An 18,949-nucleotide genomic window follows, 5' to 3' on the forward strand; every position below is an offset into this window, starting at 1 on the left:
CATTTCTTCCCTTTTAAAATCGTGGTTGTTAGACTATGTTACTTTTGGAATAAAAACGCTTTAAGGTTTGGAACCTGGCTGGCTCTTTGTGTGTTAATACAGACTTAAGGTCCCAAAAGCGCACAAGCTGGAAGTGATTGCGTACCCTAAACGTTATATTTACCATTTGTAAGTCGAGACAGCAAACCTGAACCTGACCCTCAAAGGTGCCAGAGCCAACACCTGCGTGGGTCATTTATTTAGGTTATGAATTGTAACATTTTCCACGCTTTAATTCATTTGCTACCCGTATTAGTTTCTTGGTGATTTAAAATACTCGCTGTAAAATGCTCAAATTAGGCCTGTATATGGCGCACATTATTCCTAGTCTTGAGCCTATATTAGGCTATTAATTGTTCAAACACCAGTAAGCAGCCTATTTGCAAAGAAATTGGCCACGACGCAGGTATTTTCTGTGTCAACGCAGGCTTTTGTTTTAGCGTGCCAGCCAGTCTACCTGTTCTACAGACGACACAAGATTTGGCATTACAGACTGTTTGATTTCCCAAGTCAGGTGACATTCGATAGGAATAAAGATTTTCAGGATAGAGGGTGGAAGAGGATTCCATTTAACTATTCCTATGCAGTTGTACAGTGTTGTGAGCATGCTTAGTGAACACATTATTATTAACCGAAGTTGAAGACATTTTGTAATGTATACCCTAAAGCAATTAGATCAAACCAATACATTCATAAAATATATAGAATGCATTTAGTCATGAATTGATTTTCTGATTTTACAAGAGGAAAATGTAGCACTGAGAGCAAATAAAGAAACCGTTTACGCCTTATTGTGCTTGCAGGCACGAGCCAAAAAAGTGTCTGCATTTAGACATACCCTGTATGTATAGTTCTGTGCTCACTTAATAAAACCCATCATTTGGTTTTTCTACGTGCTGCTGCACCCACCATGTGGCCTTTTTAATCAATCAAACGTTTTTGTTTGTTTTCTACTGAGAAGAGGCGGTGTGCAGTGAATGAAAAGATACGAAGTGTGTTTGCGTCGCTTGCCGGTTTTTTTTTTACCATTGGCCGAAAAAACTTGGCAGAGCCTCTTTCCCTCCTCATGAATAAAAGAAGGCTGCGAGAGCCTATCGGAGCGCGCGACACCCCCCTCCTACACCGCGCGTTAAAGTTATCCACTTAAACTACTCTCAACCTCCAAGCGGACTTTGTCATCAAAAACTACGAGACCTTTTAGCAAAACACTGCAAAGAATTAAGTAACCTTTGTCCACTTGAGAGTGTCAGGAACACCCCCTCCCACCGTGCGCGCACGCTGCACCTTGTTCGCGGTTGTCTTATTTTGCTCATGCTTCTCTCCGAATCGCAGGAGACATAGCTGTATTTTCCAGCGTTGCATGAGGTTCACAACTTGTAAACCCATCGGGCTGGATGTCTCTTTTTCTTTTTTCCTTGGTGACCAAAGGAGTTCGCAGATTTTTACCTCTCCAAAGACAGTTTCATCAACAAGTCTGGACTTGTGTTCACTATTTGAACATCAGACTCGTTTTGCTAGTTAATTCTACAGAAGAATGTCATCTCTGCCGGGAACTGTACCTCGAATGATGCGACCGGCGCCTGGACAAAACTACCCCCGTACTGGATTTCCACTGGAAGGTATGTGCAGCTCCTTCAAATGGGCGCAATGCTCTGTCAGTGGCGATTACAACTTTGACAATTGTTTGCACATGCCTAGTTTATGTAGATATATTTATTTAAAAAACTAAATTATATTTGCAGGCGTAAATGCTTCACATCAAATAAACCTAAATGGTGTCTTAGCTTTTAAATAACATTTAACCCAACAATTAGGTTTCCCAATGTTTTGGCGGTGTTCAATTGATCAATTATTGCAGACAAACAATTTGTGAAGTATTTCTGGAGCAGAACCAATCTAAAATTAGCTTATGTATGAAGAAAGCACAGGAGGAACATCGAAAAAAAATATTCATACTCATGTGGGCTGTGGGCCTATTCGCAGAAACGGTGTTCGTGCTCAAGTGGTCTTAATAAAAGACCAAACACGATGCTGACCAGTTACCCCATATCCAGGATTTGTTGAAGTGGCCTGGCGCTACAAATGAATGTAAAATACACTGCAAAGCGACGTATCAAAGGATTACATCAATATTTGTACATCATGACTGTGAATAGTGAAACGGGATGATGCAGCTATCGTTGCTGCCCCTTGGATTCCCAATAGGCCATTCAAGTGTTGTCTGTTTAATTACAAATTATGGGAAAATCCTAGCAAGACAGACTATTGTAGTTTTGAATAAATTGTGTTTTAAGACGATTTATATGACAGAAATACGACCAAACAACACAGCGAGTAGGCCTAGGTTGTACTAATTTATTTCTATTTTAGAAAAAAATGGACGAAACTAATTTCTCCACCGCTTGCTTGTTTTGTCTCTCTGAATTTAGAGTGAACAGTGACCGAACACCACACATATTTTAAGTATAATTTACAGGTCACTGAACATTCATTTTATAAATCAAGATTATATTAATTTAAATGAAATGATTTGACACATTTTACGAATTGCTTATATACTGCGGTCACATTTTCTTGCCATATAGTGTCAACCCCTCTGGGTCAAGGTCGGGTGAATCAACTCGGAGGTGTTTTCATCAATGGAAGGCCACTGCCAAATCATATCCGACACAAGATAGTGGAGATGGCCCACCACGGCATTCGACCCTGCGTGATATCCCGACAGCTTCGAGTTTCCCACGGTTGTGTATCCAAAATTCTCTGCCGGTATCAGGAAACCGGTTCCATCCGTCCTGGTGCAATAGGAGGGAGTAAACCCAGGGTGAGTTTAAGTGGAGTTTAGACTAGGAATTGTACTCTGACTATTAAGTTCTACTCTTCTGGGGTGAAATTATAACAGCTAATTATATTCATGTTTTATTTCTTTAATTGGGGTGCCATTGAATTCACTGTGTTTTATCCGGAAAGGTCCTAGCTGTTGCATAAAGCCAGCATGTCGGCGGCTGACTTTCACTTGCAGCGTAAACATTTCATGTTCTCCAAGTAACTATATTAAAAGGCCGTGGCTACTAGTGTAGCCTTCACGAGACCTACCTGTGTGTGATTGTTCGAAAAGGGGATTTTTTTTTTGCAGCGCAGGCAAAAAGAGACACAGCAACATTTTGTTCATTTGAAATAAATAGTGTTTATGTTTTTTGCCTTTTCTTTTTTCCCTTCTGCTCTCTCGTGACCCAAATCAAATCGTTTCGTTGGGCGATACATTCAACACAAAAGCAGGTTGCAACGCCTGACGTGGAGAAAAGAATCGAGGAGTACAAGCGCGAAAACCCAGGAATGTTCAGCTGGGAAATCCGAGATAAACTGCTGAAGGACGGGGTGTGTGACCGAAGCACTGTACCTTCAGGTGAGGCCTCATCTGGTAAGCAATATTTATTTTATTTTGTTTTACATCAACGACAAGACATTACACTATATTTATTTCAACAATAATAACAACAACAACACTAATTATAATAGTAGTAGTAGTAGTAGTAGAAGTAGTAATAATAATAATGAAATTATATTATATTATATTATTGTTAGTGAGCTCCATTAGTCGGGTTCTGAGGGCTCGGTTTGGAAAGAAGGATGATGAAGATGACAGCGATAAAAAAGACGACGGAGGAGAGAAGAAAACTAAACATAGCATTGATGGCATACTTGGTGATAAAGGTAAGTGCGTGGATTTATAATACTTTATCCATTTGCACTTGCTTCAAAAGACGGGTTATTTGCATGGAAAGGGTCATCAGGTGCAGCTTAGGCTATATAAAATGCCATGTCAAAGCAACATTCAGTGACAGGTCTTCTTATTTGTAGTGCAGTGTGTATCGCAGGTTATGCCTAATGGGAAGTGTCTTTTGGAAATAGCTGCGAGATTTTAATGACATTTAGCTGTAAGCCATCCGTCTGATTTACTTAATTATTTATATTGCTCCGGAAGGGAGGTATTTGAGGGTAAATTCATTTGCACAACAGACTCCTCTGGAGCGGTGTAAATGGTCCCTTGAAACAGCCACTGACAGATGACCGATGTGACAATCAATATCAATTACAGCACATGAGCTCACAGTAATGCGCAGTGGTGAACGCGCAGCCCTTTAGAGGATCAGGCGAATAAAAAAGGGCATGTTGGACTTTACTGGAGTGTTGTGTTGTTGCGGTACAACCTCCTGTCGAGAAGTCAAGACCGAATTGACTACAATTTTGCACTTTACCCAATATCACTGTTACATAGACCTGTTAATGATTTGCCGTCTGCATGCCTTCTGTTCCCGTCTGTGGCAGTTGCGACTTGCTATCGTCCTCTGTCAAATAATATTAGGCTGTAACCCGTTTTAAAAAATAAAGATAATAGCAAATAAGATGATTAAATACTTGGCATATTTTGTATCTACTTTAAATGCAATAGTTTTAAAATAATAATCAGACAATTAAAAGGCATTTTTTTCTCGATTGAGACAGGTTTTCTCTAAACTTGAAGATGAACTTCAGTCCAAAAGACCTTCTACTCCATTGAAGGCTTTTATAGCAAAGATTCTGAGGTACAAAGGCAGAACCCAAAAAGCAGGGCAGCGAAAAGGAATGGGGCTGTCCTTTCACATTCAGAAACCCGTAAAGAAAGAAAGAAAAAAAACTTTGGACAAAAGGCCAAGAGGGGAACTAAAGGGAGATGAATTATTCAATACGCCCTGCTGTTAGATAGTTTTGTAATATTATAGAATCGTCTGTTGGAATAGAATGAGAATTGGAGGGTGCAAAATGTTTCATTCTTATTTGGAAATGCCTACTGCTCATTCTGGAATCGCACTATTGTTTGCTTCAACTGTCGTATTTTCCCTAAGTGTGTGTGTGTGTCTGTGTATGTGTGGGTGAATTTGTGCGTGTGAGTGCGCGCGTGTGAGATGTGTGCGTGTGTGTTTTATGACGAAACATTTTCAAGGCATTTCCTTAATTATGCTTTATGGATGAATTATAAAAGTTCGCACACATAACTCACAAATACATTTCATACGTTAAAAGCGTATAGCCAATGCAGTATATAACACAGATAATACAAATGATGTTCTGCACTCCTGAATATAAGATGCATTGGAGCTGTTATAACTGCTCATGACTTGGTTCTGCGCAAAGCGCGGTTTGATATAATGCGTAAATATGACGTCCCTTGCCCACCTCGAATTGACAGCCACTTGAGATCAGGGGCAGCGCCAACAATCGGCACAATCCAGAGGACAGCAGGAGCTGGGGCTCTTGGATTATGGATAGAGAGTGGCAATCCGTGATTAGAAAATTTTAGCCTGAGTTCTAGATCATTCCAAAGCTCCCGTGACATGGTGCGACGGACGAATATGACGCATGCATGTCTGACTGCCCTTCTTTTCGATTCTGTTGGATACATCGTTCTACCAACGTATATATCACTATATCACTATTGTCTTTCAAACTCTTCGTCAAACGTCTGTCCACATGTTTGGTGACACGATCAAACGAGGCTACCAAGTGTCTGCTTATATTTAATTCTTAAAAGATTCGTCTTTGCGCTCGTTTCACTCGCTCATCCAGCTGGCATTTAATAATGTTAAGACTTATTAGAGCTAGTAATGGAAACGGTGTCTTTTGAATGAGCATCTCTGTTGGGGAAGGGTGTAATAGCTCGCAGGCATGGTAAGAAATGTATTTATCCCCAATCAGCCCTCACTCTCTGAGTTTCAAGCACAAACGTAATGTTGAAGGGTTTTAAAGCAGATTAAATTGAGCCTTTTATTTCTTTTCACTTTCATCTCTAAACGGCTCACTCTGACTAGCCCAGGGCAGAAATGTATGAGATTTTAGCTTTTCTTTTACAGTTGTTAAGATTTCGTTTTATTTTGTTTTTATTTTTGCTTTATTTTTGGATGGCATTAGTTGATATGACACCCTAAACAGAAAGCAAGATGAAAAAGAAAAAATACACCAATCATTTTAAGTTAAGGGGTAGCCTATAATTTATCTGCATGCAAATTGCCAGCTGTTTATTACAATACATGGGGGTGGATTTGAGGAGGAAAGAGCGCTTAGGTTCCGTGTCTGAGCCTCACAGAATAACAACTGGTGTTCATTCAGATTTTATGGTGCTTTAAAGAAATGGGGCTCAAGATGGTGAAACCAGACATGGCAATATTTAGTTGTCCTGTTAGCATGTGTTAATTATCACAATATGCCAGTTTTTTTAACATGTCAGTTCTTTCAACACCCATTGCCTGCTTCTTACACACACATATATATATATATATAAACAATCAGTCTCCAATAGCCCTGTATGTCCACTGGCAGTTACATAGAGAAATAAATGGCAACAGGCATACATGCAATTTAAGACCGGTACTTGATATGAAAAAGGTTTGTTCGAAAATTATTTCACAATTAGTGGGTGTACACTTATGGTCCAAGATGATCCATCAAGCTTAATCTTGCATCCAGACACTTACATGAACGACAGCTGTGAAAGGTGGTAATCAACACCAAACTCATACAGTGATTGCAGATTACAGTAATAAGGTTCCCGGTCATCATTCGTAAATTAAATCTAATTATCAAAGAACCACATTCTCAAATAAAACCAATGCGCAGTTGTGATCACTGGATTACTGAATGTGTTCTGTGCAGTGAGGCGCATGTTGTGCGTTCTGCGAATAGGAGAACATGAGAAATGTTGAGGTCAAGTCATGTCATCTCGTCCAAAGGGCATGGATTCTATGAAGCAACGAAGACAATGGGACTGACAGGTCAAATAATAACAGTTTAAAAAATATATATATATAATAGCCCAAATATAAGCAATGTGTATTTTATTTCAATACAAACGGAATGCAGTACGGTTAAGTAAATGCTCAAATACGCGAATACAGCAGAGTGTGTTTTGGCACGCGTTCAGCCTACTCATATTTGTGGAATATGAAATTGTGTTTAAGAGTCTCCTATAAGCTTCGTTGAAAGAAAAAGGGACGATGGGATGAGTCGGGAGACCACTTCAAACAAATTCATCTGGAATGGTGTGTGTGAGAGAGAGAGATTTAGCGAAAGTATGGAGAAGTTATTTAGTTATTAATAACATTTTTTCCTCGGGCATCGAGAGTCACTCCATCTGCACTTTCTCGCAGCTATTTGGCTGGGTTGAAATTGAGGGAGACCCAAATGTTGGGAGGAGATAACACAATCATCACAGCCGCGGTCCTGCGCTGTGCATCAGTGTATTAAACTCGGATTAACCTCCCCTTTCCCCCTCGCTGCCTCTCCAAATTTCATAGGAATTTACATGGGAAGGTTTTAAAGAACATATATTAAAAAAACAAACAAAAAAAATATTGGACATAAATGGAAAATATCTAATTGTAGAAATAGCTATAACAGTACCACTGTTTATGAATTGTTGGTTGTTATAATGGTCCAAATAATCTCTGGATGTACTTTCACAGACTGGCCTACAAGTTTGTTAGGCTCCAATAGACGTCGATCCTCTGAGCTTAATTATTTTGACAGGTAGGCTACAAATTATTTCACATAAACTGGTAAATGTAACACCTGACACTAACTGCAGTGAATGTAGCCTTACAGTATTTTACCACTACCGTTACATTTTACCGTCACATGAGAAAATACTCTTGTAAAGAATTCTCAACCAGAATAAAACCGTTTGCGAGACAACTCCATTAAAACCAAATCCTGATAAACCATGTGACGTAATTCGTGGAACAAATCAAATTAGTCCAACCAGCAACAAATGACCATAATTTAGAATTTAAACGGCTTTGTCAGGCTACGCAACTTTAAGAATTTAAGCGAAGAGTTATAAGTCATTAAATTATTTGCCCATGAATTTTAAAGCAGCATTTTCAAATACAGAGGATGCCCAACGACTTTCTCTGTGTGTTTCTCTTCAATTCTCCACTCCAAGTATCATCCTCTTCTTTCTCAGCAGCTGGTTAAAAGGCCTGCATGAACTTATTGATTGGAATTGACAATACCAGTATTAAGATGCTGTATTGTGTTTCTTTCTTAATCACTATTATATAAAACGCGTAACGCGATGAATATGCTTAATAACCATCTTTACATCTGAGATATTTTTTTTTTACCATGTCCCTTTCTGGGAAGGCTACAGGGAGCTGCTGGATTACATTTCAGTGTAATGATGATGCAACAACATCAAGATGATAGCATGATAAAGGCATACTATTAAGAGCTGCTAACTTATTAAGATATTAGTCATCGTGCGAGAACGTGTTGAGTAAGCCCCCTCGACCGAGTGAAATATTAATGTGCAATTAGGCAACATCCAAGGGCTCGGGTGACCTGTTAACCTAAAGAGCACCCTTTAGTTGTCATGAAAGGGATTTTGTTGGGTGTTTCAGATTTTTTTTTTTTAAAGGAGAGGGAAAGAGAAGAAAAAAATAGAAAGTAGGTGCGAAGAAGTAGAAGCGGCTAGAGGAAATTGAGAGGCTTATAGTCTTTGATCCTTGGCTGCTTTTGCTTATCTGAAACATTTGTGGTGACACCACCACAATAGGAGTTCATCATATTACAGACTGCCAGTGCTGCTTTCAAGCCTGCCTGTCTATTAATTAAAGCATTTCTTGCCATGTGGGACAGGCCCTATCTCGGTGCCCATATTACTAACGAGAATGGTTTTTGGATCTCTGGTGGGTTTTTAAAGGGACAATCTCCCTTTTCTGAGTACTTAGCACAATTCAAAAGTCTACAGTAGAAGACATGGGGATTTTTTTCTTCGCGTATAAAAGCAAGAACATAATCCTTCTCGACTCAATAACTCTGAAGGACCCCCCTCCTTACTCATGAACAACTACTGGGGCCTATCAAATCTGAAGGTGTAAAATCGTTGTATTACCGCACCTTTCGACATAAAAAGAAAAAAATCCAATATGATAAGAAGCGTTATTTCGACACATCTCAGACACATGTTTAGATGGCTTAAATCAGACTTATACGTGTCTTAGCACCGTTTTTTGGGGGGGACGCATCCCGGCAGATCTGAGGAACAAAACGAACAAACAACAAGGGAAAACTCCTGCTGACTCCAATAAAACTGCTGGCCTCGGAGCTTCCTATGTTGTGTCACAAAAGTGTTTTTGATGATGGGACTTGCCATTACTTCAGTGTAGCATGTTGCCCCATAAAATGGGAAGCTCATGGAACTTTTCGTGACCCCTGCCAAAGACTTGGATGTCTATTTTAACTGGAGAGCATCAGTGTCTTTGTCGTCTCTACATCATCACTACAGCTTGATTTTGCTCAACCATTACCCTGTATGCTACATTGGGAGAAATATACAGGTTGTATCCTTAATAGGCTACTAGCGTGCTAACATTTGAGCCTGGAGCGGATTTGTCCCTGGTCCGTTCTAAAGTGAGTTGCGTTCTTATGGTATCGGGCCACTGGCCAGCATTTGGGCCAGCATTTGGTTTTAGCGTCACTGAGCACAAACATATATTATTTTCGGATTTGGCTATTGTTCGGGCTACTGTGTGTGGACCTAGGCAGCTGAGACTATTTGTTGATTTTTGTTCCTTTTATTGTCGTTTTCTAATTGCATCAATGAGTTCTTTGGGAAAACAGATACTCATAGGGGAGGAACTAAACCTGAGGCACTGAATGGAGGAATAGCAGCCCACTTCTTTGCCATGGAGTGTTCAGTGGCCATTTCTTAATCCTGCTTTCATTTTGCCGACAAATGACAAATGCCAATAATCTTGTCTGGAAACCCAATGGGAACGTGATTGGCCAACAAAAGGGACTCATCAGACAGAGCAGAAATGAGGAAAACTAGGTTCATAGAGATGGTTCGCTGTCACACTGTCGATTCTAGCTCAGGCATTAGCCATGGATCAAAAGTAGGTCCATGTAAAAAAAAAAATTACATCCACAAATGAAGGTGAAGTGTATTTTCGATTGCATTGTTACCGAATAATAGGCTACTGCAATATGTGGCGGCCATTTCAGCAATACATTTGACATCAGTTTGATCACAATCATCCAACTAGGCAATACTAGACCAATGACTAGTGAGTTTAAACTTCTCTGTCGCAACTTGGTTAAGTCTGCATAAACGCACTGTTCATGCACATAGGTACAATTTTAAGTGTAGCGGTCCCTTTTTACTTCCTCTCTATCCGGCTAACTTGATATTTTATGCATGACTGGTTTATTAGTCACCGCTGTGTGGGGATTTGACAGGGGCTCCCGGGGTCTAGATACCTTGAGTAAATCCAACTCATTTTGCTCTCCCATGTAATTCATCCGGGAAGCCCGAGGAGGCGGCCCAAGGTAGAAAAGTTATCTAAACCCTTTCATCCTACGTTTTCTAATAACCGGCCCATAACAAACTTGCACGGGTTTTCTACAAACCGATATTATAATCACGTCAAACGAAAGTACTCTAGCTCACACTCAGCCCACAGCAAGTAGCCTTGCACATTTGCCATTTTTAGCGAGAGGGCCTCTGACAATGGAGTAATTTGGTGATTTTGCCTAAAATGAAATAAGAAATTCTGTGAGAGCTAAAATGATCTAGGCTCCGCCATTTATTGGCAAAGTGGATGCAGATAACTGCACAACCTGTTAAAGTGCACAGTTTAAGGCTGAGGAGGCTAAGAGTCACCAAAAGCGTCTATGGTAAACGAAGTTTTCGGAACCGGTTGTGCTTGCTCTTCGAACTCATGACCCAAAGCTCCCCATTGGACTTGGGCCTATCTGGTTATTGAACCAAGATAGGTTCCCTGCTGCGAATAGTATAAGTTGGTTGTTGGACCTTGGTCATGCCGTGCATTACGCCACCTAACGAGTTAGCAGGTTATGCTGTGCATTTTTTTTTGCATCTATTTATCAAAAGACTGTGACTTCCCTTCCTGGACAAAAATGCACATTTCATCAGTGTCTCGGGAAATGGAGGATGGCTAACCTAATAAGAAGTATTAGGCTCAAATTTGGTCAAAAGGAGCTCCAACACGTAAATAATCAGTAAATGTCCATTTTAATGGATATTGGTTACTATCTTATTCCGCGTCCATTAACAAGGGTTCCCTTCTTACCTTCATGGCCATTAAGGCCTTCACATTATATTTTGACATACCTGTCATTGAGCTAGTGTATCATTATCACATGTAAAAGGATCGAATTCTTGAGGTGTACATGTATGATATTTTGTATTGTCATTATTCAATATTTTATCAATCCCTTCATGGTTAAAAGTGTAATGTTTGTAAAAAGGGTGGACTGGCGCATCCATTCAAGAGCACTTCATATTTGATGTGAATTGGGATTTAAGAAACATCATTGGTAAATGGCTGGCTTTCAATCATTGAAATAAATTGTCTGTAACAAACGTGCAGTTTCAAGACAGTTAAATTGTTAAATACTGGATAATAGCAGTAACAATAAGTCAAGATGTCACCATGCATTTAGTGAATTGTTTTATCCTCAGTTTATATGTAAAACATGGCATTTATAAAATAAGTAACCTAATTTTTTAACATGTCTGAGTAGCGCATGCCTCCGATCTACTACTTTTAAAAGATCAATACAAAAGTCAACAGTTCTTCATTTGTTCTTTTAAATATCTGCTGTTCATTAAATGGAATGTCTTTGTAGCTGACCTAAAATCATTCTGATGTTTGACAGCCCACTCTCCCTTTTAACAGACAGTCAATTGAAAAGAAAAGGAAAGGGGGTGTAGAGAACCGTCTGTTATTTTGTGTCTTTGGCCTGACTACATAAGCCATTCAGGCCAGTTGATGAACTCCTCCAAAAGTTTATTAAGAGCACAAAGATAATAGGAACTAAAGCCTTTAGGCAACTGGGGAGACAGTTTATAAACTAGCAGCCTTTGTATCCTAAAGGCAGATGCATGAATACCTTTCAATGGGCTCCCTCAAACTGACACGATCAAGCCAGACAACAGCATGTTAAAAGGGAGAGGGCCTTTTTTCTCCTTCCTTTTCTGTTGCACGGATCTGTATTTTTTTGCATTAATGTACATCTGCGGTGGGAGGGGTCCAATCTGGGGGTGTTGAGCCTCAGTCAATACTGCAGCTCAGGGTCTTTAGTGCGTTTGAAGTAAAGTCCTGTGTTCCACACGCCCACACTTGGCAGCAGGTGTCAGAACTGCGAGAGAAATATGGTAATCGGAATGAAAAAAAAAGCAAAGGTCCACCCTCCACAAAATGGCTGGAATGGAGTGTTTTCTGAGTGATTGACTTGGAAGTTACCTTTTTGTCACGTTGCTGTTTGGTCTAGTGGGAAGTTCTAGAAATGTTACCTCAGGGTTTGCTTCTTAGTGAGACTTTTATGAAGAACTGAGATTTGTTTAATCTGCAATGAGTTTGTTACTATAGTATTCTATTATTTTCCTAATAAGGATAAAACATTATAAAAGAGACACCTTGACATGGTTCATATATTTCACTATGTTATTATCAGACACATTTTAAATTGTGGGGTACAGACCTGGAATCATATCCTTTATTGATATGGAACAATGTTTCCTTGGTCTTAATTGAAATCATCAACACAGCTAATGTGAACATTACCCCCAAAGAAAGAGCCCTCTCCTTGTAGCTCTGGTCCCAGCGGTAGCACAATAGGACCTGTGATTCGTGACCTCTGGGTCCCCTCCCTTAGACCTCTCAAAGGCGGGAGTGCCCAAGCAGAGGTGACCCTGGACGGGCTGAGACGTCTGCATGGATGATGGACCAGCCACTCCTGGCAGGTGTTACTACTAGATATTCCAGCCAGGGAGTTAACCAAAGAAGTGTGTGTGTGTGTGTGTGTGTGTGTGTGTGTGTGTGTGTGTGTGTGTGTGTGTGTGTGTGTGTGTGTGTGTGTGTGTGTGTGTGTGTGTGTGTGTGTGTGTGTGTGTGTGTGTGTGTGTGTGTGTGTGTGTGTGTGTGTGTGTGTGTGTGTGTGTGTGTGTGTGTGTGTGTGTGTGTGTGTGTGTGAGGACAGGACAGGACAAAGGGTGGCAGGGGGAATGAAGGGCCCAGATTAAAGGGAGATTACACCCCAAGACGGCTTTTACAGAGAATGAGACCACTTTCAACAAACAAACAAACCAAAAAACTCCAGGGCAAAAGGATCAATACTTTGTTAGCTTACTAAACACAAACAGTCCATTTCCTGTTCTGTTCTATTCCAAGTAAACACCTCACCACCACCCCAACCTTACTGCAGTCTTGTCTCTTTTGGCAGCATTCTCTTTTAAACCTGTTTGATCAACTGCGGTTCCAGCCCCCTATTCAACCATTCCCCTTCATTCCCTCCCACTACCACCACCACCCCCACCCAGCCCCAACAACTACGTTTAAGTGTCACACTAAAAGTGCAAAATGGCTTTGAAGGGCATATTAGTTTGTCTTGCGTCAGATTTAATCAGGGTCTTGCAATGAGACTGGACAGTGAACAAGTGTGTTGCAAGGAGGGCAATGACAGCGGCTTATTGGTGTTACAACATTATGCCACAGATATGCTGGAGTTCATAAAGAGAGAGGGGGGGGGTTGTAAGGTGAAGGGTATGAAGGAAGCTGTGTGTGCAATGATCTGTCCGTTTGCTGTGTGTGTGTGTGTGTAGAAAGTGAATATCTTTTTCTACATACAATCTCTTCTTTGAGGTGCTGTAACCGTTTTTTCAGACTCCTGAAAAACTACCACCTACATACAACATTTCTACTTCATTTGGCAAACAGATCATGCATGTGGTGTTTGGTCACCATGAATTGTCTTTTGATCTTAATTTGTAATGTGCTTGTAGGACAACTTCTACACTAAGTATGGGGATTGCCTTTATACCATGTTTCAAACTGGTTTCTGGTCTTTGTTTCATTCTTCACTTCATGTTTGAGCATTGCAGTGGAGCAGAAACACTCACGGTGTCTTTTTCAACTGTTAACGGCAATGTTGTTCGCCACTCGTGTTTTTGCGCTGGCTAATGACTGCCTGAAATCCATCTATGCCTGTTAAACTGACAACTGTGGGTCAAACGTCTTATTGCTCTGTCATTACCATGCCTGCATATGAAGTGGACAATACAGATTTATGGCCTATTGAATTATAATGAAGGCATTGCCCATAGTAATGTGTAACAGTGATTAAGCGCAGAGACATTTGTGCAGCTATGATTAGTAGTTAACCACCATGCTCCAATGGCTTAAAAATCACCATCAGCCCACGCCACTTACGGCCATAAAATTCCCCATTTTCTGCTCTTTAGTCGCTTCACCCCGGAATTGTTCATTAGCTTTATTTATATGTGGGTTGCTGCAGCCACACAAAGACAATAAACATGTTCCTAGAGTGTTGCAAATCAGAAATTTGCTCAGATTTTTTCCACTAACTTAAAATGTGAATGTGGTGGCCAAAGTGTGAACAGCGGTAGGGGCAGCCAGCTGGGAGAGAGAGAGCGAGAGAGAGAGAGAGAGAGAGAGAGAGAGAGAGAGAGGGAGGGAGAGCGGTGGGGAGGGAGGGATGGAGGGAAGCAGGCAGGCAGAGAGGGGGAGGGAGAAAGAGAGGCAATTCTCTCTCCCGCTTCACAGCCTCAAACAGGCTTGTCGTTACATTTTTAACTAATGGGCTTATTTATGCATCCGCTGTCAGTTTCTCCTCGGGCTGTACTCCCGTTTTCTTCCTTCTCTTATAAAAAAGAGAAAAGAGAAAATTTCTCATTTCATTCTATTTCAGAGGTACAGTGCTTCTTGAAAGTATGTGAACCCCTTGAGCAACTTAGTTTTCTATTGTTTACCATGATTTTCGTATTCAATCAGCACCACTCTTAAGAAAAAAAGAAATAACAGGTTTATGCTTATCAATTCTGTATACTAGTGAATCGTGCAAGCAGTTGATAAACTGAATAAAAAAGGAATTGGTATATGAGCAGTGCAAAAATAAGTGAACCCCAAGTTGCATTGGTTAAATCAAGTAGGTTATAGGATAGGTGGGACATAATTTGTTGCTTAAGTAACCAATAAAACAGACCAATCAAATGAGAGATATTGAGGAAGTTTGGGCAGAAACCAGGTCAGTTTAGTCTCATCAATACATATCTAAGTGAACTATGCCGAAAGGAAAGGAGATCTCAGAGGACGTCGGGAAGAGGGTAGCGAGAGCACATCAGTCAAGGGAAAGCTAACAGATCATCTCCAAAAGACTTTAGCTCCATCCATCCACTGTGAGGTAAATTATCTACAAATGGAGAGCATTCAACATGACTGCAACTCTGTTTAGAAGTAGACGCCCTTCTAAAATATCCCCTAAAAAAAACACAATATATCAGGTGAAAACCAACCCAAACATAACATCTAGAGATATGCAGACCCCTCTTGCTGCATCTGGGATACATGTGCATACAGAAGACAGAAGACATTTTGAATAGACATAGAATAGAAATTTGAATAGGCCTGGATCTGAATCTAAATGCTGTGGCTGGACTTGAAGCGGCCAGTTCATGTCAGATTGCCCCTTCAACCTCACTCAACCCATTGAGTTTTGCAGAGGAGTAGGCAAAACCCCTCTCAAGTAGATCTGAGTGGCTGATTAGTATCTATAGAAGACGCTTTAGTGAAGTAATTGCTGCTAAAGGAGATTTTTTATTTATTAATAAATGATGAAATTACATCATGTTCTTTTGTTTGTGTCCATTATTTGGAATGTCTATTACGAATTTGGGTATAAAAGTGTATTAAATCAGGTTGTTTTAATTTTAATTTAACAGAAATAATAACTATTAGTAGGGGTCACAAACTTTCAAGCAGCGCTGTATGTGGTTGTATTTGATATGTAATTTAGTTTGAATTATTTGGTGTTCAAACTAAAGTGTTTGATAAATTAAGTACTGTTTGCATGTCATTTCAGAGTTTATTTAGCAGTTACAAGACAAAACCTGACATTACAAGAAAGAAGATTTAAATTATTATTAAACTATTACAATTACTTCTAGGTCTTTAAAATGACAATGGTTATTCTTTCACATTTGACCTGTACATGTAATTCGTTTTGCCACCTTTTCTGGGAAAGGTAACTTAAAGTCTTAAAGAACTTCTAAACTACTTGTGTAAGAGTGAAACTACCCGCCAACTTAAACAAAAGTAGGTGGATGGCCCAAAAAGCACCTTTTATCCATAAGCTTTAAAGAGGTTCAACATTCCCAAATCACTTATTTGTTTGGAGGGAATACAAATCTTCATCTATGATTATTAATCTGCTTTTTTCCAAAATAAGATTATTCTTTCATTTTTAAAACTGTCCCTTTTCCGGGCCTGGAGCTGTCCACTGTGAGCTTGCATAATATATATAATAGGCCTCTTTATTTTCTCCCCTTAATCTAAATCAGTGGTTAAATTGACAGTCAGCACTTTTCTGTTTATGATGCAGTTTTATCTCTGGAAAGACGCATGCATGGCACTGCTAAAGCAAAGCACTGATAAAGACTTTGCATTTCATAAGGGGTAGCTTGCTAAGACATAATGTCATGATAACACATTCATCCCTGAAAGAACTGGATCAAGTTCACTGCCAGCTTCGCACACATGCACACGCGTGCACACGCGTGCGCACGCGCACACACACACACACACACACACACACACACACACACACACACATACAGCATTGATAAGGGGCTGAAATATTACTCTGATGTTGACATGCATTTTTCCCAACAGTAGTATTTTGGGATTATGTCGGTGATATTACACATGGGAGGAACTACATTTCCCAAATATTCAGCATGATGGTTTATGTGCTCATATTGCATGGCATATAATCATTACAGTTCTGGAAAATGAATAGAGGTGTATGTTAGTGCATTGAAAAAGACAGAGACTGAATGAAAATTTCAGTTATGTGTTTATACATTGCCCCCGTGCTGTAAGATTGTGCCAAGAGTCATTCCGCATTACAAGGACCTAGGCTGCAGTTTAGGTCTTTTTTTTTTCTACCAGGAAATGAATGCTTTGAAAATAAACTTGTTGTAAATGGACACCTCCTCCAGTGGAGGAAAATAGGCAGAAAATGAGTTGCCACCCCCTCCTGTTCCTTCCGAAGACCTCTCTTCAAGCCCGTCCTTATAAACAACAAGTGCTGCACTCTCTGGGTGATAGACAGGCATCTGCTTTGCTTCAGTAAGGGCGTTTTTTGAATTTATTTTCATCTCAGTATTTTGTCAAATCCAATCTCCTACTTCTCTAGCCGTGTCCATGCTAGTTTTCCCAACTTGTGCTCTGAACTCAATTCCAGAGCACCCAAGACCCAGGCCACTCCTCGTGTGTGTTTGGAGGAGAACGTTCTCTCCTCGACCTGTTCCGCACTTAAGTGAATTCATATTCAGGCAGCACTCTCCAGTGGCGCTTGGGCACAGAGAGTCAATATGTCAGCGTTTATTGATGCCCCATGGAGCTGCACAGGCCTGTCAGGACTCTTTTTAGACTTAAATGGCCCCCTAAGGTGCTCCTTCTATTGGCCCTGAAAGGACCGGGAGGCCCCTGAGCCTGTCTGTTGTTTAAGGTGAGCGCACACTCACAGAGACAAATAAAAAAAGAGCGCCACTGAGCCTTCATGCACATGACAAGACCTCTAAAAGACCATCACCCATCACCACTCCTTCGCATTTTTTCTTTCTCTCTCTCTCTCTTTCTCTTGCTCTTTTCTTGTATGGTGCAGAAAGAAAAGAAGGACCAATTGTTTGTTGTGGGAGCCTGAGATTATGGAACATTCCCCTATTCTTGGTCCCTCGCTTTCTTCCTATATTCTCCCCAGAAGCTTCTTCTTCTTAAGGAGGGGCTTTTATCCTTCAGGGACAAGAAGAATGAGTTTGCCGAACAAGGTGAGCCTGAGCGGGGATGATGTATGTCTTTCCCAAATGCCATATCAACAAAACTGATGCAGTTGGTTTAGAGAATACTCAATTGTAGTTTTAAACTGCATGGATGAATGCAGAATTAAAGGTGTGACTTAAATGAACTTTCCGTTTGTTGTTTCATCAAGGTTGATGATCAGCTTTATTACATATATAAACAATAATCTCAATAATGTATTATAATTCACTTCCACATTGCATTAACTGAATGCACAACTGTGTGGCAGCTCAATGCACAAAAGATGCAGTATTGTCAACGAAATGAAACCCATGATAACGTTCCCTGATGAAACACGTTTCTCATGGCCCCCCCCCCCCCCCATGGCACTGCACAGCATCGTGTCAGATTTAGACTCCTCTTAGATGCCATGCAAGAGACAGGTCTGTTCAAATCCAGCCCTGCAGCCAGTCTGTTTAGAAGCAGTTGTGTGTCAGAGATAGCCAACTCTAGAGTCCCCGTTTACATTTGCTCCCTCAGACTGACCAACACTGAAGTTTCGGTGATTTATTCATCAAAAACAATGGACATGTAAACTGAGCATTTCGTCTTGTCATTTGCCATTTGTTAAGTAGTCTACTCATTATGTATACTCACGGCATTAACTGCAGTTTAACTATGAGCCATATGCTGTGCTTTAAGTTTGTCTGACTATACCACTGTAGGTGCCTCCTCTGAAGATATAATGTTAGGGTTTACCTCCGAGCTCTTTCATATTTATGTGGAATGACACGCTCACATGGTGGGCCACAGCAGTGAGCAGTGGTAAAACACTGTCGCTCTAATGCCCTAATTACCCCCCACCATCTGACCCTGCCCCAGCTAACATTTATAAGTGCTCGGGGACAAAAGTTGTTTGGGTGGCCAGTGGATGATGAAGACAAATGTGCGAACGTTTGCCACCATGGAGAGAGACACAAAAAGAGAGAGAGTGATGGAGAGAGGGAGAGAGTGTGAGAGAGAGAGACAGAGAG

General features: G+C 40.5%; 1 protein-coding gene across 2 annotated transcripts in view; it reads left to right on the forward strand.

Annotated features, from left to right (window-relative positions):
* Positions 1-1,474: 1,474 nt before the first annotated feature.
* Positions 1,475-18,949, forward strand: part of pax7b (paired box 7b) — a 52,689-nt gene continuing 35,214 nt past the window's right edge. The window contains exons 1-4 of one of the 2 annotated variants that reach the window (XM_080853509.1): positions 1,475-1,658; positions 2,625-2,860; positions 3,313-3,457; positions 3,622-3,750. In XM_080853509.1, the coding sequence (XP_080709635.1) occupies positions 1,574-1,658; positions 2,625-2,860; positions 3,313-3,457; positions 3,622-3,750 (595 nt within the window). In that variant the 5' untranslated portion in view covers positions 1,475-1,573. The remainder of the gene's footprint in view (positions 1,659-2,624; positions 2,861-3,312; positions 3,458-3,621; positions 3,751-18,949) is intronic. The other variant, XM_080853510.1, reaches the window with a different exon arrangement.

The sequence above is a fragment of the Sprattus sprattus genome (genome assembly GCF_963457725.1).
Source record: "Sprattus sprattus genome assembly, chromosome: 16".
Taxonomy (NCBI): domain Eukaryota; kingdom Metazoa; phylum Chordata; class Actinopteri; order Clupeiformes; family Clupeidae; genus Sprattus; species Sprattus sprattus.